We start from the raw sequence: 24652 nt of genomic DNA on the forward strand, positions 1-24652 counted from the left end.
CCACTTTATCTCACCTTCAAACGGGTCTTTGTTGGCTTTTTTTTTAACAACTTTTTGGTTTTTGAAAACCCACACTTTTTGGACCCTTGACCTTCGATACGCCAATTTATAATCCCTTTGAGCACCGTCTTCTTTAGTTCTGTAAAGAAAATCTCCGTTTCCCAGCCAGCCTCCTTATTTGATTCCAGCTACAATCCACCGAGTCAAGTTTGGTGACAAAAAGATGGGACAGTTCGTAGCTTAATGCGCCACAGCTGACAACGGCGACGGCGAAAGTATAATGTAGTGTGCTTTAATGCTGAAATAGAACTTTTTTTGGGCGCCATGAGCCAACCTTAGGCAATAATTCGGCATGTTAGAACCCTCAGGTCATTTGGCCCATCTCCAAATAGTCAATGTTGATATCACAGCTTGTGCGTCTCAAAAAATGGTGGTCATTCCTCTCCGGCTGTTAGGTCTGTTTTCGATTTCTTTGAAACAGGTCTTTGAAATGGGTGAAGTCTATTGTTTTGGCCGTTCATAAGGCTCCATTCCTTAGTCTCCGATGTGTACCCATGGATCGTTATTTTTTCTTCTTTGGAACAGATCCGCCGGGTGAAATCTACTGTTTCGGCCATGCCTTAGTCTCTGATGTGCACCTATGGATTCATTCTTCTTTGAAACTGGTCCATCGGGTAAAGTCTACTATTTTGGCTATTTAGATGGATGCCGATGGATCCATGTTTATTCTTCAGGTCCGCCAGATAAAGTTTACTCTTTCGGCTATTTCTTAGTCTCTGATGTGTAACTATGGATCCTTATTTCGACGACGGTCACGAAACTCTCCATAGTCTTCTTCGGATTGTGCTTAAGCAACGGCAAATACTGTAGTACGCTTCCTGTAATTTGGCGCATTCAACAAGAGAATTGAACTGTTATAAAGATATTCCAAAACTTTAATATTAGAATAACATTTCTTGGGTATTCTTATAATAACTTCAGAAATCGTTTCTTCTTCCATCGCATATTGAGTGTAGGCTCTTAACCTAATACTGAAGTCTTATGAGAGCAACGAGGTTTATTTTCCAGTATTTCTAAATAGATTGAGAGGGTTTCCCAATCCGCCTTCTCCAACTATTTACAAAGCGCCAAATGAAGCCGACTGCCATTTGAAGTTTAACAGCCTCTGCGCGAAATCGGCACACTGTGAGGCTTCTTTCCTAGCGCAAAGGCCTATTCAAAGATGTGCTTACTACCACAAGTGTAACATTCAAGTGTATGTGTAAGTACATATATATATATATACCGTGACATCGGCTGACAGTGTCGTGGCGTGTACACGATATTATAGATTGCTTGTGTTAAATAAGAAGTGACAAGTTGGGGAAAAGCCGCTGCCACCACGCCCGCTTTCGGCGCCTGCAAACAAACACTGCGGAGTGGGTGTGTGGCGCATAGAAGGTTAATGCACTTACAGCTGCCTCAATGGTGTAATATATATGTATGTAGTTATGTAACGGAGTAAAGTATTCACACAACTTTCGAGCGAATGCAAAGCGAAGGCAATTCAATAGGCAGACACACAGGCGACTGTGCGGAAAGTAAATAAAGTAACAACATAATAAAATAATTGGATGCCGTTTCAAAGAAATAAAAACTTTAATTGAAATCAAAACAGAAATTTCAGGCAAAAACCATACAAACACGAATGCATACGAAATTTGTTTGTGCAGACGAAAATTAGCTATGCATTTGTAATAACAACAACACCGAAAGCAAAGAACTTAGAAAGACGGTAGACGACTGCGGTATGAACACCGACTCCGTCGAAAAAAAAACTACCAACTGCTCTCGGGCGCAACATTTGGGTGTAAAGTAGTTAGGGGTGCCAACTTACCTGTGTCAATACAACCCCTAACGGTGCATAACTATGGGTGCCGGTTTCAAATCGGCGGCAGCACGTGTGCAACAATCAACACATCACAGCGTGCAACATAAGTGCAGCGAGAAAAAATTACGAAAAATTTGAATTTTTTCTAGTTTTGCCGACGAGTGGTGGTTGAAGTGGAGAAGGTGTTACGAAAAAATTATGAAACGGTAACACATTTAAATAACAGAAAAATAAATAAAAATTAAATAAAAAATGTTTCATATAAGCCGCAGAACCACTTTTTTCTACTCGCGCACTTTTTTCACACTCTTTACTCAATCATCTCATCACACGAGCTGTATCTCGTTGTATCTCCTAACAGCTCACAGTGCTCCCTGACCTTCTGCGCGGAGGGGTAACGTTAAGGTCACCAATCAAACGGTAAACAACGTAAACTAGAAAAAATCACAACAACAATAAAAGCAGTTAACAGTTATAAATAAATAAATTTGCATATCATGAAGAAGGCGAGCGCGCAGCACTGACGTTAAGTAGACAAACAAAGCGCAAATAAGAAGAAAACAATTAGCAAAGGTTAAGCCGAAGCCAAGAAGCTGTTGCCGCCGCAAATAAAAAGCGCGACGACGACGATCCGCTAAAGAGGTGATAGAAATGTATAAACAACCGCAAATTAACAGCCGAACAATGCTCGCAAATCAACGAAGCATTCAAGTGCATGATGCCGTAAGAAAGCAGAATGTGTGGCAAAAAAAAAAACGAAAAAAAGTGATAAATACTTGAGCTGCTCTGGCGTAGCAGTATATCAGTGGAGTAGTAGCGGCAGCTGTAAAGTGTAGCTGAAGACACTTGTGTTGGAAGTTTGCAGTGAGTTTGTTTTTGGAAAAAGTAGCAAAGTTGCTGAAGGAAGTAGCGTGGTAGCCAGCTTTAGGCTAGGGAAGACTTGCGGCCAAAGAAAATAGATTTGTTTTTAATTTTTTGTTTTTATAAATTCTTTTTTTCTTTCGTGTTAACTTTTAAGATATTAATGTCAAGTATCTAGTTGCCTGCAACTTAAGTATACCCTGTACAGTGTATAAAAATTGATGATTTTAAAAATAATACAAAAGTAATTCTTTTGCATCCGAAGCTCCTTGGGCTGACCATCTCTAATGCTGGGAGATTCATAAAATTAATCGGACAAAACAAAAATAGTCTTATTAGTAGATAGTCTAGTGCCATAATTTTTTTAATTAACAAAATGACGGCAAAATATTTTTCAGATTTTTAGGGAAAATCATTCATGTTTTGGTAAGCCTGCATATTTTTTTGTTGGTGTTTTATTTTTTTCGATAATTTAATTTTTTGCTGTTAAAAACACATCCTTGGATAAAGCCATGCTTCATGTTTTCGAAAGGCTATATAAATTTCATTGACATCCCCACCCAATAGTTTTGGAGCACAGTGGTCACCAGTTTGAGCGAACGAATTTGAAGTTTTACACCAACGTGCCATAGCGCCGGGAACCCTTTGCTAATGATTAAATAACTCGAAAAGAATATCATCCATAAATAAATAAATAATATATCAAAATAAATTTTTGTTAATTTGTTTTTTAATATATTTTTTTAATTTACTTAATCAGTGTTTTAATTATTTTTTTTTTTTTACTTTCTTTATTTATTTTTTTTTTAATTTTCTTAATTAATTTTTTTAATTTTCTTAATTAATTATTTTTTATTTTTTATAATTAGTTTTTTTTTTTAATTTTCTTAATTAATTATTTTTTTAATTTTTATAAATAGTTTTTTTTACTTTTCTTAATTATTTTTTTTTTAAATTTTCTTAATTAATTCTTTTTAATTTTCTTAATTATTTTTTAAATTTTCTTAATTAATTATTTTTTTAATTTTCTTAATTAATCTTTTTTTATTTTTATAATTATTTTTTAAATTTTCTTAATTAATTATTTTTTTAATTTTTATAATTAGTTTTTTTTTTAATTTTCTTTATAAGAAATTGTTATTGTTATTTTTAATTTTTTTTTGGAATCTACTTCAATATATTTTTATTTTTAATTGTTGATTTTTTATATTTGATAATTTCATTTTTTGTTCTTTCAAACTGAAAAATGTTGTTTTTAAATTTCTTCAGAATAAGTATTTAGTTTTTATTGTTGTATTTTTTATATTTTTCGATAATTTCTTTTGCTTTTTTTATTTACTCGACATATCGACATATTTGTCGTTTTTTTAATTATTCTCGAAATTTCTTTGAAATAAATTTTTTATTCTGTTACTGTCTTTAAATTAACTTTTTTTGCACATTCGTTAAAAATAAATATCGCGCTTGAATAAATTTTTAGTTTTAGTTGTTGTTTTTTAAATTTTCCGATAATTTAAGTTTCTTCGAAAAAAAAATTTAAATTAATTTTTTTATTTAAACTTTTTTCGAACTCTCTTCAAAAGAAATTATTGTGTTTTCCTTTATTTGAGTCCTTTCGAATTTTGTTTAATATAAATTTCTAATTTTTTAAGTTATTTTTTTAAATTTGTAAACTCAACGAATTTTCTACAAAATTATTTTCTTGTTTTTGTTGTTTTTTTATGTTTTAAAAACATATAATTATTTTCTAATTTTCTTCGAAAGAAATTTTTTGTTTTGTTATTGTCTTTAATTGACATTTTTGCGAATGTTTATTCAATATTTAATATTTTTAATTTTTTTTATTCATTATTTTTTTAAATTCTCTTAAAAAAAATTCTTGTTTTTTGTTTATTTTTATTTTTTTTTTTTAATTTTGTTTAATATACATTTTTTTAGTTTTTTATTTTTATTTAATTTCCTAAAACAATTTTTTACGAATTTTCTAAAAAAATATTGTTTTTGTTTTTGTTGTTATTTTTTATAATTATAGAACATATTTGTTTTAATAGTTTAAGAAAATACAAAAATGAATAATCAATTTTCCATAAATGCTGACTACCCGCAACCCCTGAAGCAATAAATCTTTGGTAGAAATATCCCATATCTTTCAGTTCGTTATAGCTCAGCTATAGTATCTCCAAACACAAATTTTTAATCAAAATGTCTCTAGTTATAGCACTCTTTATCGAAAATGTGGAAAAGGCTGCTCTTTCAGTCCGATCAGGATGATAATAACTGAAATTATTGAAGAACTATTGCCAACATGAAAATGATGTGACATATCCTTCATACCTACATACATATGTATGTATATGTAAAATATTTCTGGCGTAAGAAGCATTATATATTAATTTATATGGATCTACTTGTATAAGCAACTGTCGCTTTGGCTTAAGCCTTTCGATTTGATTGATATAATTACCCATCAATACCAGCACTGTGCCATCAGCTTAGTCTATAATAGTCACTCTACCTGTCAGTTTCAATTGAGGCTTCATATATGTATGTAATGAAGGCCTTCTGTCAAATTAGCTCTAAACTAGATATTTGGGGAGCAATGCGTCATCGTATATATACGAGGGCTGACTTCTTCAACATTTTTTTTTTTTTTATTTTTCTACATAGTCTCCTTGTAACTCCACACACTTCTCCCAGCGATGCTCCCATCTCTGCAACCTTTCCAAATAGTACTTGGCGTCTTTGTCTGCAAAATACGAGTTCACGAAAGAGATTGCCTCCTCATTTGACGAAAATCTCTGGCCGCCGAGCGCAGTTTTAAGTTGAGGAAACAAAAAAAAGTCGCTTGGTGCTAGATCCGGTGAATAATGTGGATGGTCAAGCAGTTCGAACCGCAATTCGTGAATTTTCGCCATGGCGACTGTGGAGGTGTGAGATGGTGCGTTGGCTTGGTGGAACAAGACTTTCTTTTTTTGCAAATGTGACCGATTTTTCGAAATTTCTTCCTTTAGCCTGTCCAATAATGATACCGTAGTATGCTCCTGTTATAGTTTTTCCTTTTTCAAGATAGTCGATAAAAATAATTCCATGGCTGTCCCAAAAAACACTCGCCATCACTTTCCCAGCCGAATACACAGCTTTAGGTTTTTTTGGGGCTGGTTCCCCCTTTTCAATCCACTGTTTAGATTGGATCTTTGTTTCGGGCGTATAATGATGAATCCAAGTTTCGTCTACAGTTATCAATCGGCGCCAAAAACGGGTTTTATTGCCTCTAAACTGAGCCAACAGCTTTCTCATGCCCAAATCTTGGTTTAATATGTGACAAACAGTTTCTTTTGACATCTTCATAATCTCAGCTATTTCCCTAACTTTAATCCGGCGGTCGTCTAGTACCAATTGATGAACTTTAGCGATGTTATCGTTAGTGGTTACAGTTTTTGGACGCCCAGGACGTTCATCATCTTCCAAGCTCCTGCGACCACGTTTAAATTCGGCTGGTGCAGAGTCACCATACACAGAGTCCAACTCATCTTTGATTTGTGAAGGCGTATTGCCTTTCAAAAATAAAAATTTAATTACAGCTCGATATTCAATTTTTTCCATTTTGGGGAAATCACCGAAATAGATTCACAAAAACGACTGTCAACAGATAATTGCGCAAGATAAATTTCTGAAATTTTGGCGAGTAGCTATTATAATATGCACAATTTGAAGTAGAAACTTTTTTTTCAGATGAAACTTTCAAATTCTTAACTCTTCGGTCTACTTCTTTCAAGTAATTTGGGGCTGGAGGATTTTAGAGCTATCAGCAAAAGTTGTACAACTCGTAAGAGCCTTTTTGCCTTTTAGGCTAAAAGAAAGGCGAAAACTAAATGAAAATGTTTTTAACACGGGAGATATTTTCTCCTTGAAAGCTCGAATTAATGAATTATTGTAACAACTATTGCTTACAATTCAGGTGACCTGTGGTGGAGAGTAAACTTCAATTCACACCTATGAAGAACTTTGATATATTCTGTTGGAGTCACTCAACACACACAGTGATCTATCAAAATATTCTACCAACACAGCGCTCTTCGAACAACTTTGTTGCATATTAAAAGCCAACAAACATGTTCGCTGTTGCTTTCCAACTCGTTATTAACAATTACGCCCAAGCGAAAATGGTTAGTAAAGCGATTGGGTAGTAAGCAAAGCATAGCACTAGATGCGCAGCGAAATGGGTTGCGCATGCGCACAAGCCACTACGCATACGACAGCGGTGTTCGATGCCTCGCTGCCAGCCAGCAACGCGCATAGGGGATGCAGACAGACCGGCTCAATAAATTTACTTTCAGTAGCAAAGTAGAATTCGAATTGTGTGGTGTTGTTAGCGCATGCGCAAAGAATTTTTAGCGTTTCGTACGTGACTTCCGCTGTAATTATACAAAAATATACGTAATTGACAGAAGAATTTACGAGACGTGAATCAAACGCGTGATTAATTACATAAATTCAAAGAAAAGTGCAATAATAAATACAAATTAATATTTATAATACGCTGTGTATTAGAGAATAATTGAAAAGTGACGAAAAAGTTAAAAAAAAAATTATAAAATTTTTTTATTAAAATTTAGTGTGTTTGTGTATAAGCATTCAAGAGCAAATAAGTTTCTTGTGCAAATATACGAAAATATATTGAAATTATTGCTGTAATACTAACTACTCAGTGCTGCTAAACCTGTTTTTGTTACAAAAAACAAAAACAAAAAAAAAATATTCAAATAAAAATCTCTACTGAATATAATTTTCCTACTTTCGATCAATCAGTGAACCAAAACACTCAGTGTTTATCAAAATTCCTACCTGCTGGACCTAACTTCTACGAGTTTTGTGTATATTGTAATAACTTCGAAATTCGAAAACACTATGAAAACCATAAAGCAAAGTCAAACATAAACACACTTGACCTCCGCCGTCACAAACACACACACATACATGCGCTTAACAGCTCCTGTGCATCAAACGAATATTGAAAATTGTGTACCTGATTTTCTTTTTCTACCTTTCTATTAGAAAAAAGTTAATTCTAAGTATACTTTTCGAAGCGGAAAACGGCAACAAAAACACCAATCATTCTTGTTACCTGCTTTGTTGGTTTATAATAATTTTCCTTTGTGAGAAAAACAAATAAATACAAGCATACAAAATTGTCCGATTGAAACATATAATCGCCAGGAGGATGAAGTACATTAATAATCTGCAGAAGGAGTCCTATACATTGGTGGCGCGGAAGCGGCATATGAAGAAAATTTTGTATGTATTGAAAATTAAAATTATTGAAATATAATTTAAAGATTATTGAAAAAAAATTAAAAATTTAATTTTTTTTTAATTTTTCTTAAAATATTTTTTTTTTTTAATTTTTTCTCAAAATAATTTTTTTTTCAGTTTTCTTTAAAAACTTGTAAAATTTATTTTTATTTATGTATTTTTTAATTAATTTATTTTTTTGTTATTTTTAGTTTTTTTTTCGTCAACTTCAATAAATTTTTATATATTGTTTTTGAATTTTTTTATTTTTCTTCGATAAGTTAGTTTTGTGTTGTTGTTTCAAACTGAATAACTTCTTTTTATTTCTTTTTTACATTATTTATTTTGTTTTTAATTATTCCTCCAAATATTTTTTTTTTCTAATAAAAAAAAAAAGTTTACAAATATTTTTTATTTTTGTTTATGTGTTTTTTAGTTATTATGTTTGAAAATTATTTTTAAAAGATTTTTTTTTAAATCAAATCAATAAATTCTGTTTTTTTTGTTGTTGGTTATTTAGTTTTTTCGATAATTTTTTTCTTATTGTTTAAAACTGAATTTGTTTTTAAATATTGTGCTGTTGGTGTTGTTTTTTGTTTGTTTTTTATTTACTATTTTTTGTTTGTGTTTTTTTTTTGTGTGCTATTTTTTGTCGTGTTTTAATTGTTTTCGAATTTACTTCGAAATAAATTTTTTGTTTTGTTATTGCTTTTTAATAAAAAATGTTTGAATTCATTCATTAAAAAAAATATTTTAAAATAGTTTCAAACATGCATCAAAAAATTTTTTTTTAATTTTCGTTTCATAAAATTTTAGATTTTGTTGTTATTTTTATATTTTTTCGAACATTTTTTTGTTTACAAATTCCACTTTTACTTTAATTGTTTGTTTTTTATTTACTGTTTTTTCGACTTGAAAAATTTGTGTTTTTCGAAATTTCTTCAAAATGTATTTTGAGTTTTGTTATTGTTTTTAAGTGAATTTTTCTCGAATAGTCATTCATAATTTTTTCTGTTTTTCTTCACACCAAGTTTCATACATATATAATATATTATATATATTTTGATAATTTGATGTGTTTTTGGTTTTCCTCCCAAATAATTGTTTGTTGTTGTTTTTATTATATTTCCTGTTAAAACGAGTTGTTTTTATTATATTTTCAAATCCTGTTAAAACGAAGGTTTTGTTGTGTTTAAATTTTTTTTCAATTAAAATTTTTTTTTGGAGTTTTTGTTGTTGTTTTTGAAACTTCATAACATTTTTCCTGATGAATTATCTTCAAAATAAATTTTTGGATTTTTTTGTTTTCTTTTTTTAATTTTTTAATAATTTTAAGAACAAACTTTTCTCCCTATGTTTTTGTTCATCTTAGATCTGTATATGAATGTATGTATGTATATATTATTAATTCTGATCAAACGAATTGTTGTTTTTGTTTTTTTGATATTTTTGAAATATTTTTTTTGTTGTGTTCACATTTTTTATTGTTTTTTTTCATCTTTAATATTTAAATTGTTTTGTATCTTGCTTAAACGAAGTGCTTGTTTTTGTTATTATTATATAAATTTTTCAATTTTAGCTTCGCATTTTCATCAAAAGAAATTCTTCTATTTGCTATAGTGTGGTTTGGAATATTTTTTTATTAATTTAATTTTTTTTATAATACTTTATTAATTTCTCTTGAGTAAATTCCTCAGAGAAACGCAATAATTTATGCAAAAATACTTCAAAAACCCGCAAACTGTTTTGATTCAATTACCATTTGCATACGCATGTGCATATATCCATACACATACATATGTATATGTGTTTGCAGATATGGAGCGTGCATTGCAAGCGTTTCAAAGCAGTTCAAAGCGTCGAGCAAAATCGGTATTAAGCACGTTTCCCAAACAAGCGCAGCTTGGCGTCTGCTTAATAGCCTTTGCATATGCATTAGCATACTCAACACGCACACGCACACACATACACATATGCAATTTGATTTTTGCAAAAGAACACGCTGTTGATACTAGCGCACATTTGGCCTTTGCCGCTCACCCCCTGCCGCCGCCCAGGATCGCTATTTTCGCATGCCACTTGAAACGCCCGAAAATATGCAAAACAAGCATATAAAAATTAAATATGCAAATTTTAATTACTGGCGCGCAAAAGGCAGACACTGGCGTGTATATGTATTAGGAGCTGTGTCTTTGAGTATGCGTATGTATGTATGTAGGTATGTATTATTTGTATGCTAAATATGGGTGCTTGTGATATATGCGCTAGTTTTTGTTGTTGCATATAAATTGCAATTAAATGTGCAAATTTTCGCAAAATGCAAATAGAAGTGTGGCCAAATAATGCAACAACAATAGTTTGAAAAAAATACAGGCCGCAAGCAGGAAATAAACAATGCCGGGGAGGACAATGCTCAAATGCACTGCAAATGCAGTGTATGTGGATGTATGTGTGTGGTTATTCACGAAAAAAGTCATGAAAGCCAGATGTTGCATTTAGACTAAAACTAGTTTTAATAACAACAACAAAAACAAAAAATTATATGTATGTATATATTTTATGTAAACTAATATGAGCACTATAAAGGTATCAGAAATATTTTTTTTTTGTTTTTTTTTATTTTTCCTTATTTTGAATTTTTTTTCCATTATTCTTATTTTTGCATAATTTTTTTTTATTAGTTGCAATTTTTTTTTTGTTTTCATGTTTTGTATATTTTTTTCTATTCTCACATCACATCTATACAGCACAGCCACCAAGCCTTGCGCAATCACTTAGATATTATCAGTGCAATTTGCTGTTAGCGGTTGCACAATTCTTTCCAATTTAATTAAATTGTATGCAAACAAGCAGTCATTGTTGCAAATGGCATAGGAAATAATACTATTTATATAGTTGCATACAAAAAACATTTAATAATGCATTCATACATGTACATACATACATACATGCATCATTCCCTCCAGCATCCTTTGCTCTACTCATTTGCCATCATCAAAGGCGACCTTTGCATTTCAATTTATTTTCCTTTTTTCTTTCAATATTTATTTTTCATTTTTATGTGTTTATTTGCCGCACGCATTGCAACAACAAACACGCATGCGCTTAGCGCACACAAACACACACACGCCGAACATTTCCTTCCCTTTCCTGCAAGCATTTTGTTGCGTTTCACACAAGTCCTTCGGCTGCTGCCAGCATTCGTTCACCCCTATTGCCGATCGTCCAAGCGATTACATAGCGATCAATCGACACTGATATTAAAAGTGTAACGCCGGCAAATCCAGGTTGCCTTCAACAAGCGCTCGCCAATTTCGCTAGTCATTCATACTTGCTTACCCAGAAACATATTTGGCATGCTCGTACATCAACTCGAGTTGACATTTTAAAATTTAAAAAAAATCGTAAGAGTTGTACAACCCTTTTTCGCTGCATACCTTGTGGATTTAGTATGAAGAGCGGCAAGGGGAGAAGTCAATAGCAGTTTGGCAAATATTGGTTTTCAATGATTTTCGCGAAATAAAATTGCTGTTGGCTAAGTAGTAGGGTGGCCAGAAAATTTTTTTCTGATTTTTTGAAAGAATATTTGAAAAATAAAAAAATATAGACACATTAATTAAAACATCATTAAAGACGATTTTATTGTTTTCAATTATTTTAAATTTTTTTTAAATTATTTTTAATTTTTAAAATTTTTTTTTAATTAACAATTTTTTTATGTATTTTGAAGAAAATGTGAAATAAAATATCTAAAAAATAAAAAATAACAACATAAACTAAAAGATTATACTGAAAAATATCAAAAAAAAAAATTTGTTTTAAAAATTTTATTTTAAAATTTTTTTTGTAGAATTATAAATACATTTTTTTTTAATTTTAATTTCTTCGGCATGATTTTTTAGTTTATGTTGTAATTTGTTATCTTTTAGATATTTTATTTCTAATTTTCCTCAAAATAAATTCAATTCTTCTGGCAACCCTAACAAAATCTTATAAATTATTATACAATATATTATTTTAAACCCTATAAAAAAACTCATACTTTTACGTTTAAAAAATAATTTAAAAAAATCAATTTTTTCTGGTAACCCTGTAAAATTCTTTTTATGATTTTTAATGACAAAACTTTATAAATATATTATTTTAAATCAATTAGTTATCAAAAAAGCTACAAATTGTCACTGTTCGCCAAAAAAAATAATTCCAAAAAATTTAATTTTTTCTGGCAACCTTATCAAAATTTTAAAATAAAACAGTCATACCGCTTTTTACTCTCGTTCTTTAATTTTAAAATAACGCGTAACAATTTCAAGAGGGATTAAAACTACACACTCATATAAACTATCCCGTAAACGGGTGTGTAAAATCTATAAATTGGCTGAATGACCCGCAGGGCGCAATTTCGTGTGTACAGTGGTATTGAAATAGATACCCGACAAAAAAGGAAAAGGTTGCTGCGCAACTGGTGATATATTGCACATAAATATCTTGTTGTGGTATTTGCAAAGTCTGCGTGTTACCTTTTTCCTCTTTTACTTTCTTTTTTTTTTTAAAGGGCGCTCTTAAACGGTAGCTGGTTTATGCGCGCTTAAAGGGCGCTTCTAACAGAGTCTAGTTTATGAGCGCAGGCGTGTTGAGACCACAAGGTCGCAAATATTTGATAGACAAATGCAGTTGGGACATGCTGTATATACTGAAGCAAAAGCTGGGTGAGGCAAGGCTAAAAAGAGTGCGGAATCTGTGGGGGTTGCGTAGAAAAAAATTCTTTTCAAAATAATATTTATATATTTTCATATAAAAAAAATATTAATGCAAATATTTCTAAAAGCACTGTAATCTATTTTTCTTTGACAAACATAATTGGTTTAGTTTTCTTTGGTGAACTTTTAACAGTATATGAGCCTATTAATTTTGTTGTTAACATTCTTAAATTCTCTTTTTCTATGGCTAAGTGAAGCAAACTGCCATCAGAACAACTCTCCAGGTTTCTTACTTGATCTGGAAAACACCCACATCTCTTCGGATTTACCGTTAGTGACGTTTTCTTAAAAACAAAGTCAGGCCTTCTGCTCACAATTGCTTTCCAGTTAGTTTTGTTTCCTTAGACTTTTGCAATTGACTTATAATAAGTAATTCACCACGTGGTGAGTTTAAAAATTTTAGTTACACAAAACCGCCAACAATCATCTTTGCTTTGCTTAGAATTTAGTAATGACTTATAACAACTAATTCACCACGTGGTGAGTTCAAAAATATTAGTTATATAAAGCCTCCATAAGCTCATATACTTTGTTTAGAATTAGCAAAATTGACTTATAATAACTTATTCACCACGTGGGGAGTTCAAAAATTTTAGTTAGAACTGCATAGCCTGTATAATATCATCAACTCTACTCCTTACATCTTCTTAGCAAAAAAACTCACTGAGTCTAGATACTGACTACATCAAAACTGACTTAAATTCACCATGTGGTGAATTAAAAAATATGTTGGAAATTTATTTTTCCTCTTTTTATAGATATTTTAATTATATTTTTTCTATTCAATATTTCTTCATTAAATGGAAAATACATAATTTTTTATATAGAATTTTCCATTTTTTAACCCTAGCTACATTTTCCATTGTCAGTAAGTTAGAAAAAAACGCACGCACTCAACCGCACATAACTAATTTAGACCAAACCACCACGACTAATTGACATATTAACAACTGTGCGAGTCCGCAATAAATTACCTTACAAACAAGCAATCATTCAGCAAGCTTGAAAGGAAACAGAAATCGATTGAATTTATAATTCGTGCACACGCACTCACACATACACCTACATACAAATATGTGAATGTATTTCTATTGAAAAAGGTAAACGCGCGTAAATGCTGCGCGACGGCAGCAATACTAATAAATTAATTAACATTCTATTTGATTTTCCTTGTCTAATTAGCATAATTGAACTAATAAAGCGAATCGGAAAAGGTGAGAGCGCCCGAGGAGCAATTCTTACAGATGCTGAAGAAAAAGTAAATATATGCTTGGGCGTAGATATGTAGTAGAAAAGCATATATAGGTATATAGTGTTCATATACATATGTATATAGTGTACATATGTGCATATATTTTCCACATTTAATAGTCATACTAAAAGCACTTATTTAATTGTCCACCAGTGCCTCGCTTGCTTGAGCTCGCTGGCGGTCCAAAATGGCAATTTGCCGTAAAAGCGCATTGTGCGATAGTTCCACTTATTTGTTGTAAACTAAGCGTATGTATTTAGCAGCGCCATAAAAACGCCCGCAAACTTGAGTTTTATTAATTTTTTTTTTTATGTATACCCTGAACAAACCGCTTTATTGAGTTGGCAACGAGTTTTGAAACAGCTCAAAGGAAATGTCGGAGTCCTCGAAGTTTTTGTATGAAAAGTGTTCCTATTTGACAAGTTATCCTTGCGAAATTTAGCAGGAACTTTTTCTTAAGGTAGTGTCACAATCTCCGAAGAAATTGTTCGTATCGGATCACTATAACATATAGCTGTCATACAAACTTGCCGATGAAAATCGAGTGTTTGTATGAAAAACTTCTTTATTTGACAAGATATCGTCACGAAATTTAGCTAGAATAATTTTTGAGCACTGTGTCACAACCTCCGAAAAAATTGTTCAGATCGGACGACTATAACATATAGCTACCATACAAACTGAAAAATCAAAATCAAGTTCTTATATGAACAACTTTTGCATTTGATAAATTATCTTCACAAAATTTAGCATGGAGGATTATTGAAAGTAACGGTACAATTTTCTAAGAAATCGTTCGGATCGGACTACTGTTGCATATAGCTGTCATACGAAGTGACCGATCAAATTCAAGTTCTTTTAATGTTTTTTCATTTGTGAAGGGTGTTATAGATTCGGTGCAACTAAAGTTAACGTTTTTTCTCGCTTAATTTTTTTTTAAACTATTTTCATACTTTTTTTCATTTTTATTTTTATTTTTTTATTCTTTTTGTAATTTTTTTTCTTGGCGTTAACTGCCACTAAAGTGCGCGCAAGTTGTTAATAATGATAGTTCGCTTGTAAACGTGCATTTTCTCAAGTCTCAAGTCTCAAGTCAAATCATTACCACTCTTATTTCACATAAATAAGTTTTTTTTTCTCAACCACATCTTATGGCGTAACGAGTTAGAAGTTTAATTTAGCGCTTTTGGGGGCGTTGTCTGCCATTGTCTGCGCCGCTACTGCTGCAATTGTTTATGACTGTTGCACGTCATAATTATTATTATAATGTAAGCAAAAATAAAAAGCAAGCATATTTACATTTTTAAATTGATAATAATATAATTTTGCTTTTAGCCTTGCGTTTTCCACATGCTCTTTCATTATTGGCATCAATCAGACAGGCGGCGCTTGATTTGCTTTGATTTTATGGACGCACAGCTTGACATGTGCGCTGCGGCGACAAGTGCTGACAAATGGTCATGTGAGTGTCATAAATGCTTGTATATGTATATACAAATATGTGTACATACAAATATACATACATGTAAGCAAGCCACTCATGTGTTGCAATCAACGCCACCACCTCCAATGCCGCCCCAGGCGCTGCAATCATTAATGGCGTCAGCGATCTCTGTGGCCATATTATTTATGTCGATATTTTTGGCTAATTGCAAATTAAGTTGGGAATCGATACATAATAGTCCATAGTGTGCTGCGTAATTGCAATTACCGTAAAATGCACATTAACAAATGCATGTGTTTATGTGCGTGTTTGTGTGCATTTAAGCAGTAACATATATTATTGTTTTTATGGTGTATTTAAAAATTGATTTGCTAAATACTTGAACTGAAGTACACTGCTAGAATTTGTTTTGAGTTTTTTTTATTAAATTTAATTTAAAAATTATATGTTTTTGTGTAAATTTTCAAAGAAAAACTACTTCGAAAATATAATTAGTATAATATTGAAAAATTTATTTGCACTGAATGTTTAATTATAAAATATTTTATTATAAATATTTAGACAATAATATCAATTAATATATAATATTTTCCTATAGTATGACTTTCACGAGGACAACAATAATTTTTAAACATCCAAACACACAATAAAAATAAATTTAATTAATTATAGCACTTTTTCAAATTTTTTAAATTTAAATTTATGTTTTATTTGTTTTTAAATATTTTTTTTTGATATTTTCTCTTTTTTAAGTGTTTTATTTTTTAATTTCCTTTTATTTTTTAATATTTTTTTTATTTTTTATAATATCTTGTTATATTTTTTTTAATTTAAATTTAAATTTATATATTTTATATTTAATTTTTTTTGTAATATTTATTTGTATTATTTCGTAAATATAAAAAATTTTATTTCCTTTATTTGTTTTTATTTAATTATTTTTAAGTTTCTTTTATTTTTTTATAATATTTCTATTTCAAATTTTTAAATCTAAATGTATATTTAATTTAGTTGTAATATTATTATTATTTTTTTATTTTGAAATTCATAACATTTTTCAACAATTTTCTTATTTGTGTTACTTTTTTATTATATTTTGAGTTTTTTTAAATTTAAATTTTTATTTAACTTTTTTAATATTTATTTTAGTAATTTTTAAGTTTTTTACTTAAATTTTATTTGTTTTTTTTCTAACTTTTTTATTTAAATTTTTTAAAAAAATCGTTTTTGAATTATTGTTTTTTTATTTTTATTTTTTCTTATATTGTTGTTTTTTTTTATTTGTTTCGTATCTTAATTTTTTTATTATTATTTTTTATTAATTAATAATATTTTTTGTGATTTTTTTTTTAGTTTGTATTTATTTGTTTTTATTATTTTTATTTTTTTTAAGTTTTCTATTTAAATTTATTTGGTTTTTAATTTTTTATTTTAGAATTCATTAACTTTTTTAAACAATTTTAAAAATTTATTTTTTTGTTTATTTTATTATTATATTCTTAAATATTTTTTTTTTAATTTTTAATATTTTGTCTTTTTTATATATTGTTTTTTATTTTATTTGTATATTGCATTTTTCTTTCATTAAAATTTTTAAATTTTGACTTAGTTGGTATATATTTTTTTATTTGTTTAATAACTTAGGTGTTTTAAATTAATTTATTGAAAAAATTTATTAAATGCCGAAAGAAAATAATAATACTCCAAAAATCAGTGAAAGAATTATTGGTAGGATTGTGATTATTTTAAGACATCCTTACACACAATAAAAAAAAAATTTGATCAATTAGATTGATTTTATGATTTTTTGTTATAAATTTATGTTAAATTTCTTTAATATTTGCTTTTATTTTTTTAGATTTTTAATTTTTTATTTTCATTATACTTTTTTATTTTAATTTTTTTTATTTATTTTTAATTAAAAAAAATTTCAATTTTTGTTTTTTTAATATTTTTTATCTTTAAATTTCTTTGTATATTACCTTTCATTTTTAAAAAAGTTTTAATTTTAAATTGTTTTGTATGAATTTTTTAAAACTCGTGACATTCCTTAAGAATTTCCCTTTTAACTTTTGAGCATAATAAGTATGGAATTATTTGTAAAAGAATATATCGTATATGTATATGTATACACATTTTTTTAAGTATGAGAGAATATTTTTTAATACAATGAAATTATTTTGTGAAGTGTTCGAAATCATGAGCATACAAACTTTTACTAGGGTGCGCCAATTCCATAAGAAAATATGTTGGTTCTGTTTTTGCGTTTTTTTTTATTTAAAAGTAAAATATGTGTTTTACTAGGTCTGTTCAAAACTAACGGGAATTTTTTTTGTTAGTAAAAGTATATCCATTCGTCTACATTAATGTTGTCGCTTTCAAATTAGTCCCCTTTCGCTATTATGCACCTATGCCAGCGCTTTTTGCAATCATCAAAGCTCTGCTCAACTTACGACTTTCTTTGAAGTTTTCCAAAAAAGTTCCGACATTTATTTGATTTGTAGATTTTTATGCAAATATTTTAAGTATAAAGTGTTTTCGTATCACCGGTTACCTCTTTTCTATTAGTCAAACTTTAGAGAGTGACGAATCGAACATGCAATCACATTGTTTATAAAATGTTTTGTTTAAGTGACTTTGATTTTTTTTAATAATTTTATTCGAAATAATGTTTTTTTTCTTTTTTTCAATTATTTTCTGCAAAATAATTGTTTAAGTGCTCAATAATAAGAAATAAATAAGTTATATGTAATAATTCTGTTCGCAATTAAGTCTCACCCTAATACCCTTATTAGCACTTGCATTACATTGTTTGTAATTATCATGTTTGTTTAGCCGTTGCCGCTACATTTGTTGCCATTGTTTTTATTTTTTTTTTAATATTTTTTCTTGTTGTTGTTGCTGCCGCCGTTGGTGTTGGTGGCGGCGGCTCCGACCTTGTTTGGTTACATAGTTTGCTGCACTGCAATGGGCACTTATGCGCCCACATGCATGCGGCTTACGTACAGCATATGCAATTACACGCACACATGCAAAGAAATACAGACTCATACATACATACATACTTACATGCATGTAGATATGTATACGCTACTCCACCTACTACTTTCGCATACCCTTAGCCGCCTTAGCCAGCCAGCGAGCGTTTGGTCATGCTGCACCGCGCAATTAGTTGCCGTTTGTTGCGCAAAATAATCAAAAAAAAATACAAATAACAACAACAACGCATTGAATAACGCTTATGGCCAAGTTAAGCAATTTAAGCCGCAAATTATCTGATAATTTTTCTATATTTGTCTAGAGTTAATTTTTCATTTTCATGCGTTTTACTGGTTGATTTTTGTGCGCTGTTGTTGTTGTTGTGGTTGCTGCCTTGCGCCATTTGATCTCTGATCTGCAAACTTTGCAACCGTAAATTGTAGATTTGTATATGCGAATCGTTTGTTCGGTGTCAATTGGCGTTTTATTTCCCGTTTCATGTTTTACATGGGAGAGTTCAAACACTCAGCCACACAACAAACGGCACAACAACAACAGCAATAATATGAATAATTTGCGTACACTCGCCGCGAGGTAATTCGGCAATTTGCTGTTGATTTCTAATTGAAATGAGTTTTTGCGGTTTCCTGCGGCCACAAACTGTTTGCGTTGGCGTCATATTATTTGTGTGTTGTCTGATTTGGTTTGGCTTGCTGTTGGCTCGTCGTTGTTGTTGTTGTTTTTTATTTTCAAATATTATGCCACCAGCTAAATTCGCTGCCACCAACAATGACCTCCAACATTGGGAAATAAAAGCGTGGAGGAAACGCGCACTTTGTTGTTGTTGTTGTTGCCGCTTTTGTATTATCCAATGGCAGCATAAAGCACGCTGAACGTTTTGTAATCGCAATTGGCATTCGCGGTATAGCAGAAATATTCATAGCACCACCATAAAATGCCCCAAATGGAGTGAGCCTATTGGCAGAGCGGAAGCAGACAAATTGTCAATGTCCGCTCTGGGGGGAAATGGGGAATGCCGTAATGTGAGTATTTTATTTACATTTCCAAAATGAGTACATTTTCCCCCCACCTTACCCTGGTGAGAAATATTAAATTTCTAAGTGTCAAATATCTGCCACTCATTCTTAGACTCAGTTTACCACTCTTCAGTGTGGTATGGGGGTTATAAAGCTGTAATTTCTGTAATTTTATTACGTGCATTTCCAAAAATGGTCTGCACATTAAATGTCGCATTATACCGTTGCATTAAATGTTATTATTTGCATTGGCTATTAAGCTTTCAATGCACTCGTCGCTCATCCAGTTGTTGTTGTGCTGCATTGTGGCATTGTGGGTGTCCAGTACCCGTGACCGATTTGAGGTGTCACTAAACATGTAACGGTCTAAAGCGTATACAATGTTGCTGCGTAACAACACTTCCGCTCCATAACCGTATGACCGCGTGCTATACATAGCACGCTTGCCATATCACATGTTCGTGCTGTTGCACTTGGCATTCATGGCACAGTGTGTCGGTGCAGAAAAAATGTGCCACAAATTTATTTTATTGTTTTTTGTAATTTTTGTGGTAATATTAAGCGCATTATTATTAATTTTTTGTAGCGCGAATACAATACATTTTTTTTTGTTATTGAAAACATTTTTTGAAAAAGCAAAATTAAAAAAAAAAATGTTTGAAGAAATTTTTATTTAATTATTTTTTTTTTATTTTTATTTTTTGCAATTTTATAGTTATGAAAAAAAAATTAAAAAAAAAAATTTTTTAAATTAAAAAAATTGTAAAATTTTTTTTTGTAAGAAACTGTTATTTAATAAATTCTTTTTTTACTTTTATTTTTTGTAATTTTATAGTTAATTAATTTTTATAACACAAATTCAATACAAAAATTTTTCTATTAAATAGGAATTTTGAAAAAATTTTAAAAAACATTTTTTCCTAAAAATGTATTATATTTTTTTTTGTATTTTTATAGTTAGTAAATTTTTGTTTTAACACAAATTCAATTCAAACATTTTTTTTTAAGAATTTTGAAGAAATTTGGGAAAACATTTTTTCCAAAAATTAATAATTTTTTTTTGTAATTTATTAATTTTTTTTTTGTAATTTTTTAATTTTTTTTTGTAATTTTATAGTTGTCGTTATTAATTTTTGCAACACAACTTCAGAACAAAAATTTTTCTATTAAAATTTTGTTTTGAAAACAAAGTTTTCGCAAAAACAAATTCAAAAAAAAATCGTATAATAAATGTAACCTCAAGAGTTTTTGTAACTAAATTGCAATTTTAACAATATTATGTTGAAATTTAGCAATAATCTCGGTTAAAAACCGGGACTGTTTACGTAGACACGACTACTTACACGACTGACAGACTTCCCGGAAGCGAGTAGTGGAAGTTGCTTAGAAAAAGTCTTGTTATAATTATTTTCAATCTCTTTTGACTCTCTCGCAGTTACGAGAGTACAGATAAAATACCTTGGATCTCATACCTTCAGTTATCTGGATGAACTATTGAGTGTAAAATTAAAAACGCCCAATCATACTCGTAGTTGTGGTGGATTAAAAGCGCTCTGTCAAGATTTGAGATCGATCTGTAGAAGTTTTCATGTATCACAAAGGCTTAAATAGTTCAAGTCCGTTCCCACGACAGTCGGGTCTACGGAACCGAATTTTTTATCCGGTCAAGGACGGTCAACTGCAGAATTCTCCAATAACAACAGTCCAAGTGTGATCCCCATGAGAGAGATCAGAGTTCTATACCTTACTTAATCTAACCTGAATGAGGTGTCTAGAGCGATTCAAGTACGCTTCGAAGTACACTGGTTATTCGCCGAAAATAAATTTTTAAATCTTTTGTAAAAAAAAATTATGATTTTACAATTTACTTTTGTTTTCTATGAAAAATTAACTAAAATGATATATCTGCAACATTTTTATTAAAAAAAAAATAAAATTTTCCTAACAAAAAAATAAAGAATTTTTAAAAATTTATTTAAAGAAATTTTAATATAATTTTTTTTAATAAAAATTTTAAATTTTTGTATTAAAAATTTTTTAAAAACATTTTTAATTTTATTAATTAAAATTTAAAAAAAAAATTAAAAAAAAAAAATTTTAAATCTTCAATTAAAACAAAATTTTTTTAATCAAAATTTAAAATTTTTTGATTAAAATTTTTTTTAAACATTTTTAATTTTTTTAAATTAAATTTTTAATCAAAATTTTAAATTTTTTTAATCAAAACAAAATTTTTTTAATCAAAAATTTTAAATTATTTAATTTAAGGTCCATTTATAATGAAAAAAAATAATTATTAAATTATAAGATATATTTTTTTTGAGAACTTTTAAAACCATCTTTAAAATACAGACTCGACTTATGTACATATATTTACGAAAATATCCCACCCTGCAACATCTCTTGCCAACCAAGTCAGCTTCGTGGCTGCACCAATTATGGCATGCCACATAGCGTTCAGCTCCACAAATTCATATGAGCAGGTTATGACAGCATTGTGGGTTAGCGTACGTAATAACCAACAAACACACACAAGCCAACATACTAACATACCGACATATTAACACAACCGAAAAATAACTCAAACCGCAACAAAACTAACGAAAACCAAAACAGTCATGCCAATAAAAAAGACAACAATCTCGGTAATAGCCAACGTCGTCATTAATATGCAAAGTGGCCGAGAACACCACTTGCCGGTTAGCACAATACACACACACACGCACTACAAATACAAACTCAGACGGATTCACATACACAAAATCACACGCACTCACGAGCTATACTAAGTAGCTAGCAAGACAGTTAACGTTGTTAGGCAACTCACACATTAGACGAAGCGGCCGAGAGGTGCAAAACGTTGGGTGAAAAGACTCGTCGCTCGCTCGCCAGCTTTTCAAATAACAGCAGACTCGTACTTGTGCTCATAAAAATAATAACTGCAAGCAGCCATGAATAATGGAATGAATTGAATGGGAAAGCCAGTAGTGGACGGTGATGAGAGAAAGCACAAGCGAGGAACGTTAGTAGTTACGCGTTTTAGCGGTTATTACCCACATGAAGTCGTTGCCAAAGCGGAGATAGTAACTCGGTTTGGCTGGCTGGTTATTAGCCAATTGACGGCATGCGCCGGCTGAGCGGCATGTGCGCCTTTAGACTAAGCATAGCCCCACAAAAAAATCCCCAAAAAAAGTTAGAAAAAACTAAACAAAAAAAAGTTCGACGAATAGAAAAAGTTATAGTGAAAGAATGTTTTCTTGCGTCTTTCGAATTTCGCTGGCGGCTTACATTTTCTTTTGTGCGTGTGTGTGTGTGGCGAAGGATGTGGAAAGTGGCGCCGTCGTAATGGCAATTTGGCACTTTGCGGCATTTGCTCGGGCGCTTTATGGCATATTTTCAGACGCATTGTCGGGCAAGTTTGCCTTTACTATTTTGAAGTAAACAAAACAAAATAAGCAAAGCAAAGGAAGTGGCTTCGGGCATTTTCGGGCGTTAAAAACATAATGCGAAAATTTTGGCCTTTATTGTGTGGTAATGTCTGGGCTGTGAGCTATTTGAAATGCTTTAGATAACTGCAATATTTGGTTATTTGTTGTTTTAAAGATGCGGTCATCACATAGAAGCAATTTCTTCACATTTTTTGGTTTAATTAATGAACCTGGTCTGTACTACTCTATTCATTTGCGACAGCTCTGATGATCTGTAAATTGATCCACAACTTAGATACTCCTCAGGCACAGTTTTATTGCTGAGCGACGTTTGAGATAACCTAAAATTACCCATACCTTTAGGCAAGCAATTTCTAACAGCTTGATCCACTTCTAAGATATTCCCCAGGACACCTACCGTTTATTGCGAAACGTCGAATTTAACCTAAAATTGCTTTAAGCTCTAGACAGAGATAATGGAACGGAGAAAATTGTGTTTACTTAACAATCCAAGCCATGCATTGTTTATATATACGACGATCTGGACAGAAGCAAAGTAAAGTAAAGAAAATCAAACCCCGATGGATGCAAAGCTGCAAAAGTCAAGTGTCAAGTGTAAGATCGGAACACAAAATTCCTATTGGCACTCGATAGAAGAGCCAGTAGGAACATGATCGGAATACTAACTTTTCTGTCTGGTGGCGACACAGGTCCACAGAATGGGGCTAACAGATCGAGAAGACTGCAGGAAATGCCTACAGCAAGGTACCAGGGAAACAGTGGGGCATCTCTTGTGCACTTGTGTCGCATTGGCAAGACTGCGATGTAAGTATCTGAGGTCCACACGGTATGATACACTGGAAGAGGTATCGATAGTGAGGCCACAGAGTCTGTTGAAATTTGCCTCAAGCGCAGGCATACTAAAAGATGACTACTCTTCATGGATTTAGTAACTGAACTCCCTCTGATATCGCAGAGGATAAAAACTGGTGTTGGTGCGTGGCTAATTGGCTTAACAGACAAACTTAACCCAACCTAACCTACCGTTACAGGCAAGCAAAGATCCATGAACAGTGTTAATACTGGTTCCAAGATAGACGAAATTATCAACGACTTCGAAGTTATAACTGTCAACAGTAACGTACGAGCTAAGTCGCGAGTGCGGAGATTGTTTGTTTGATGACAGGAGATATTTCGTCTTGCCCTCGTTCACTACCAGACCCCAATTTTTATGAGAGAGGACTATTACGAGCTGTTAGATCATCTCAAGCCGAATGACAATACTATCACTGCTAGAAAAGTGTTGAGTATCCGTTAAAAAGCACCAAAAAAGCTCAGCTGTGAGTCGAACACAAGCTTTAAAGCTTAAAAGCTCTTTTATGGAACTGAAAAATAACTGTACATGAAATTAAATTAAAATTCAAAGTACAAAAATCAATTAAACTGCCAATGGCGTAATGCTTTCCCAAAACGAGATGCCAATTAATTGTGTATAATTATACATTTCGCAGTTAACTACAACAACTACATAAATATATATTGAAAAAAGCGTTTATTAGGCGACGAGTAGCGGCATAGAAATTACAACAAAAAGCAGGAAAGGCAAAGTGTAATAAAAAACTCGTCAACGCAACGAGTTGTAACAGGAAAAGGATGTAAAAGAAAATAGAGCAGAACGATAAGAATCGCAAGGACATTATGCAAAGCGACAAGCAGTGTAATGTAGACG

At 30.9% G+C, this 24652-nt stretch overlaps 1 protein-coding gene across 3 annotated transcripts in view; it reads left to right on the plus strand.

The window, feature by feature from the left end:
• The window catches only part of LOC105233638 (rap1 GTPase-activating protein 1), a 314608-nt gene that overhangs the window by 104887 nt on the left and 185069 nt on the right, over positions 1–24652 (plus strand). The window contains exon 1 of one of the 3 annotated variants that reach the window (XM_049446355.1): positions 7537–8026. The exons of the other annotated variants lie outside the window; for them this stretch is intronic. Coding sequence (XP_049302312.1) covers positions 7953–8026 — 74 coding nt within the window. The 5' untranslated portion in view covers positions 7537–7952. Of the gene's footprint in view, positions 1–7536; positions 8027–24652 lie in introns of those variants that run through there. 3 annotated transcript variants of the gene reach the window in all.

The sequence above is a fragment of the Bactrocera dorsalis genome, chromosome 1, assembly GCF_023373825.1.
Source record: "Bactrocera dorsalis isolate Fly_Bdor chromosome 1, ASM2337382v1, whole genome shotgun sequence".
NCBI lineage: Eukaryota > Metazoa > Arthropoda > Insecta > Diptera > Tephritidae > Bactrocera > Bactrocera dorsalis.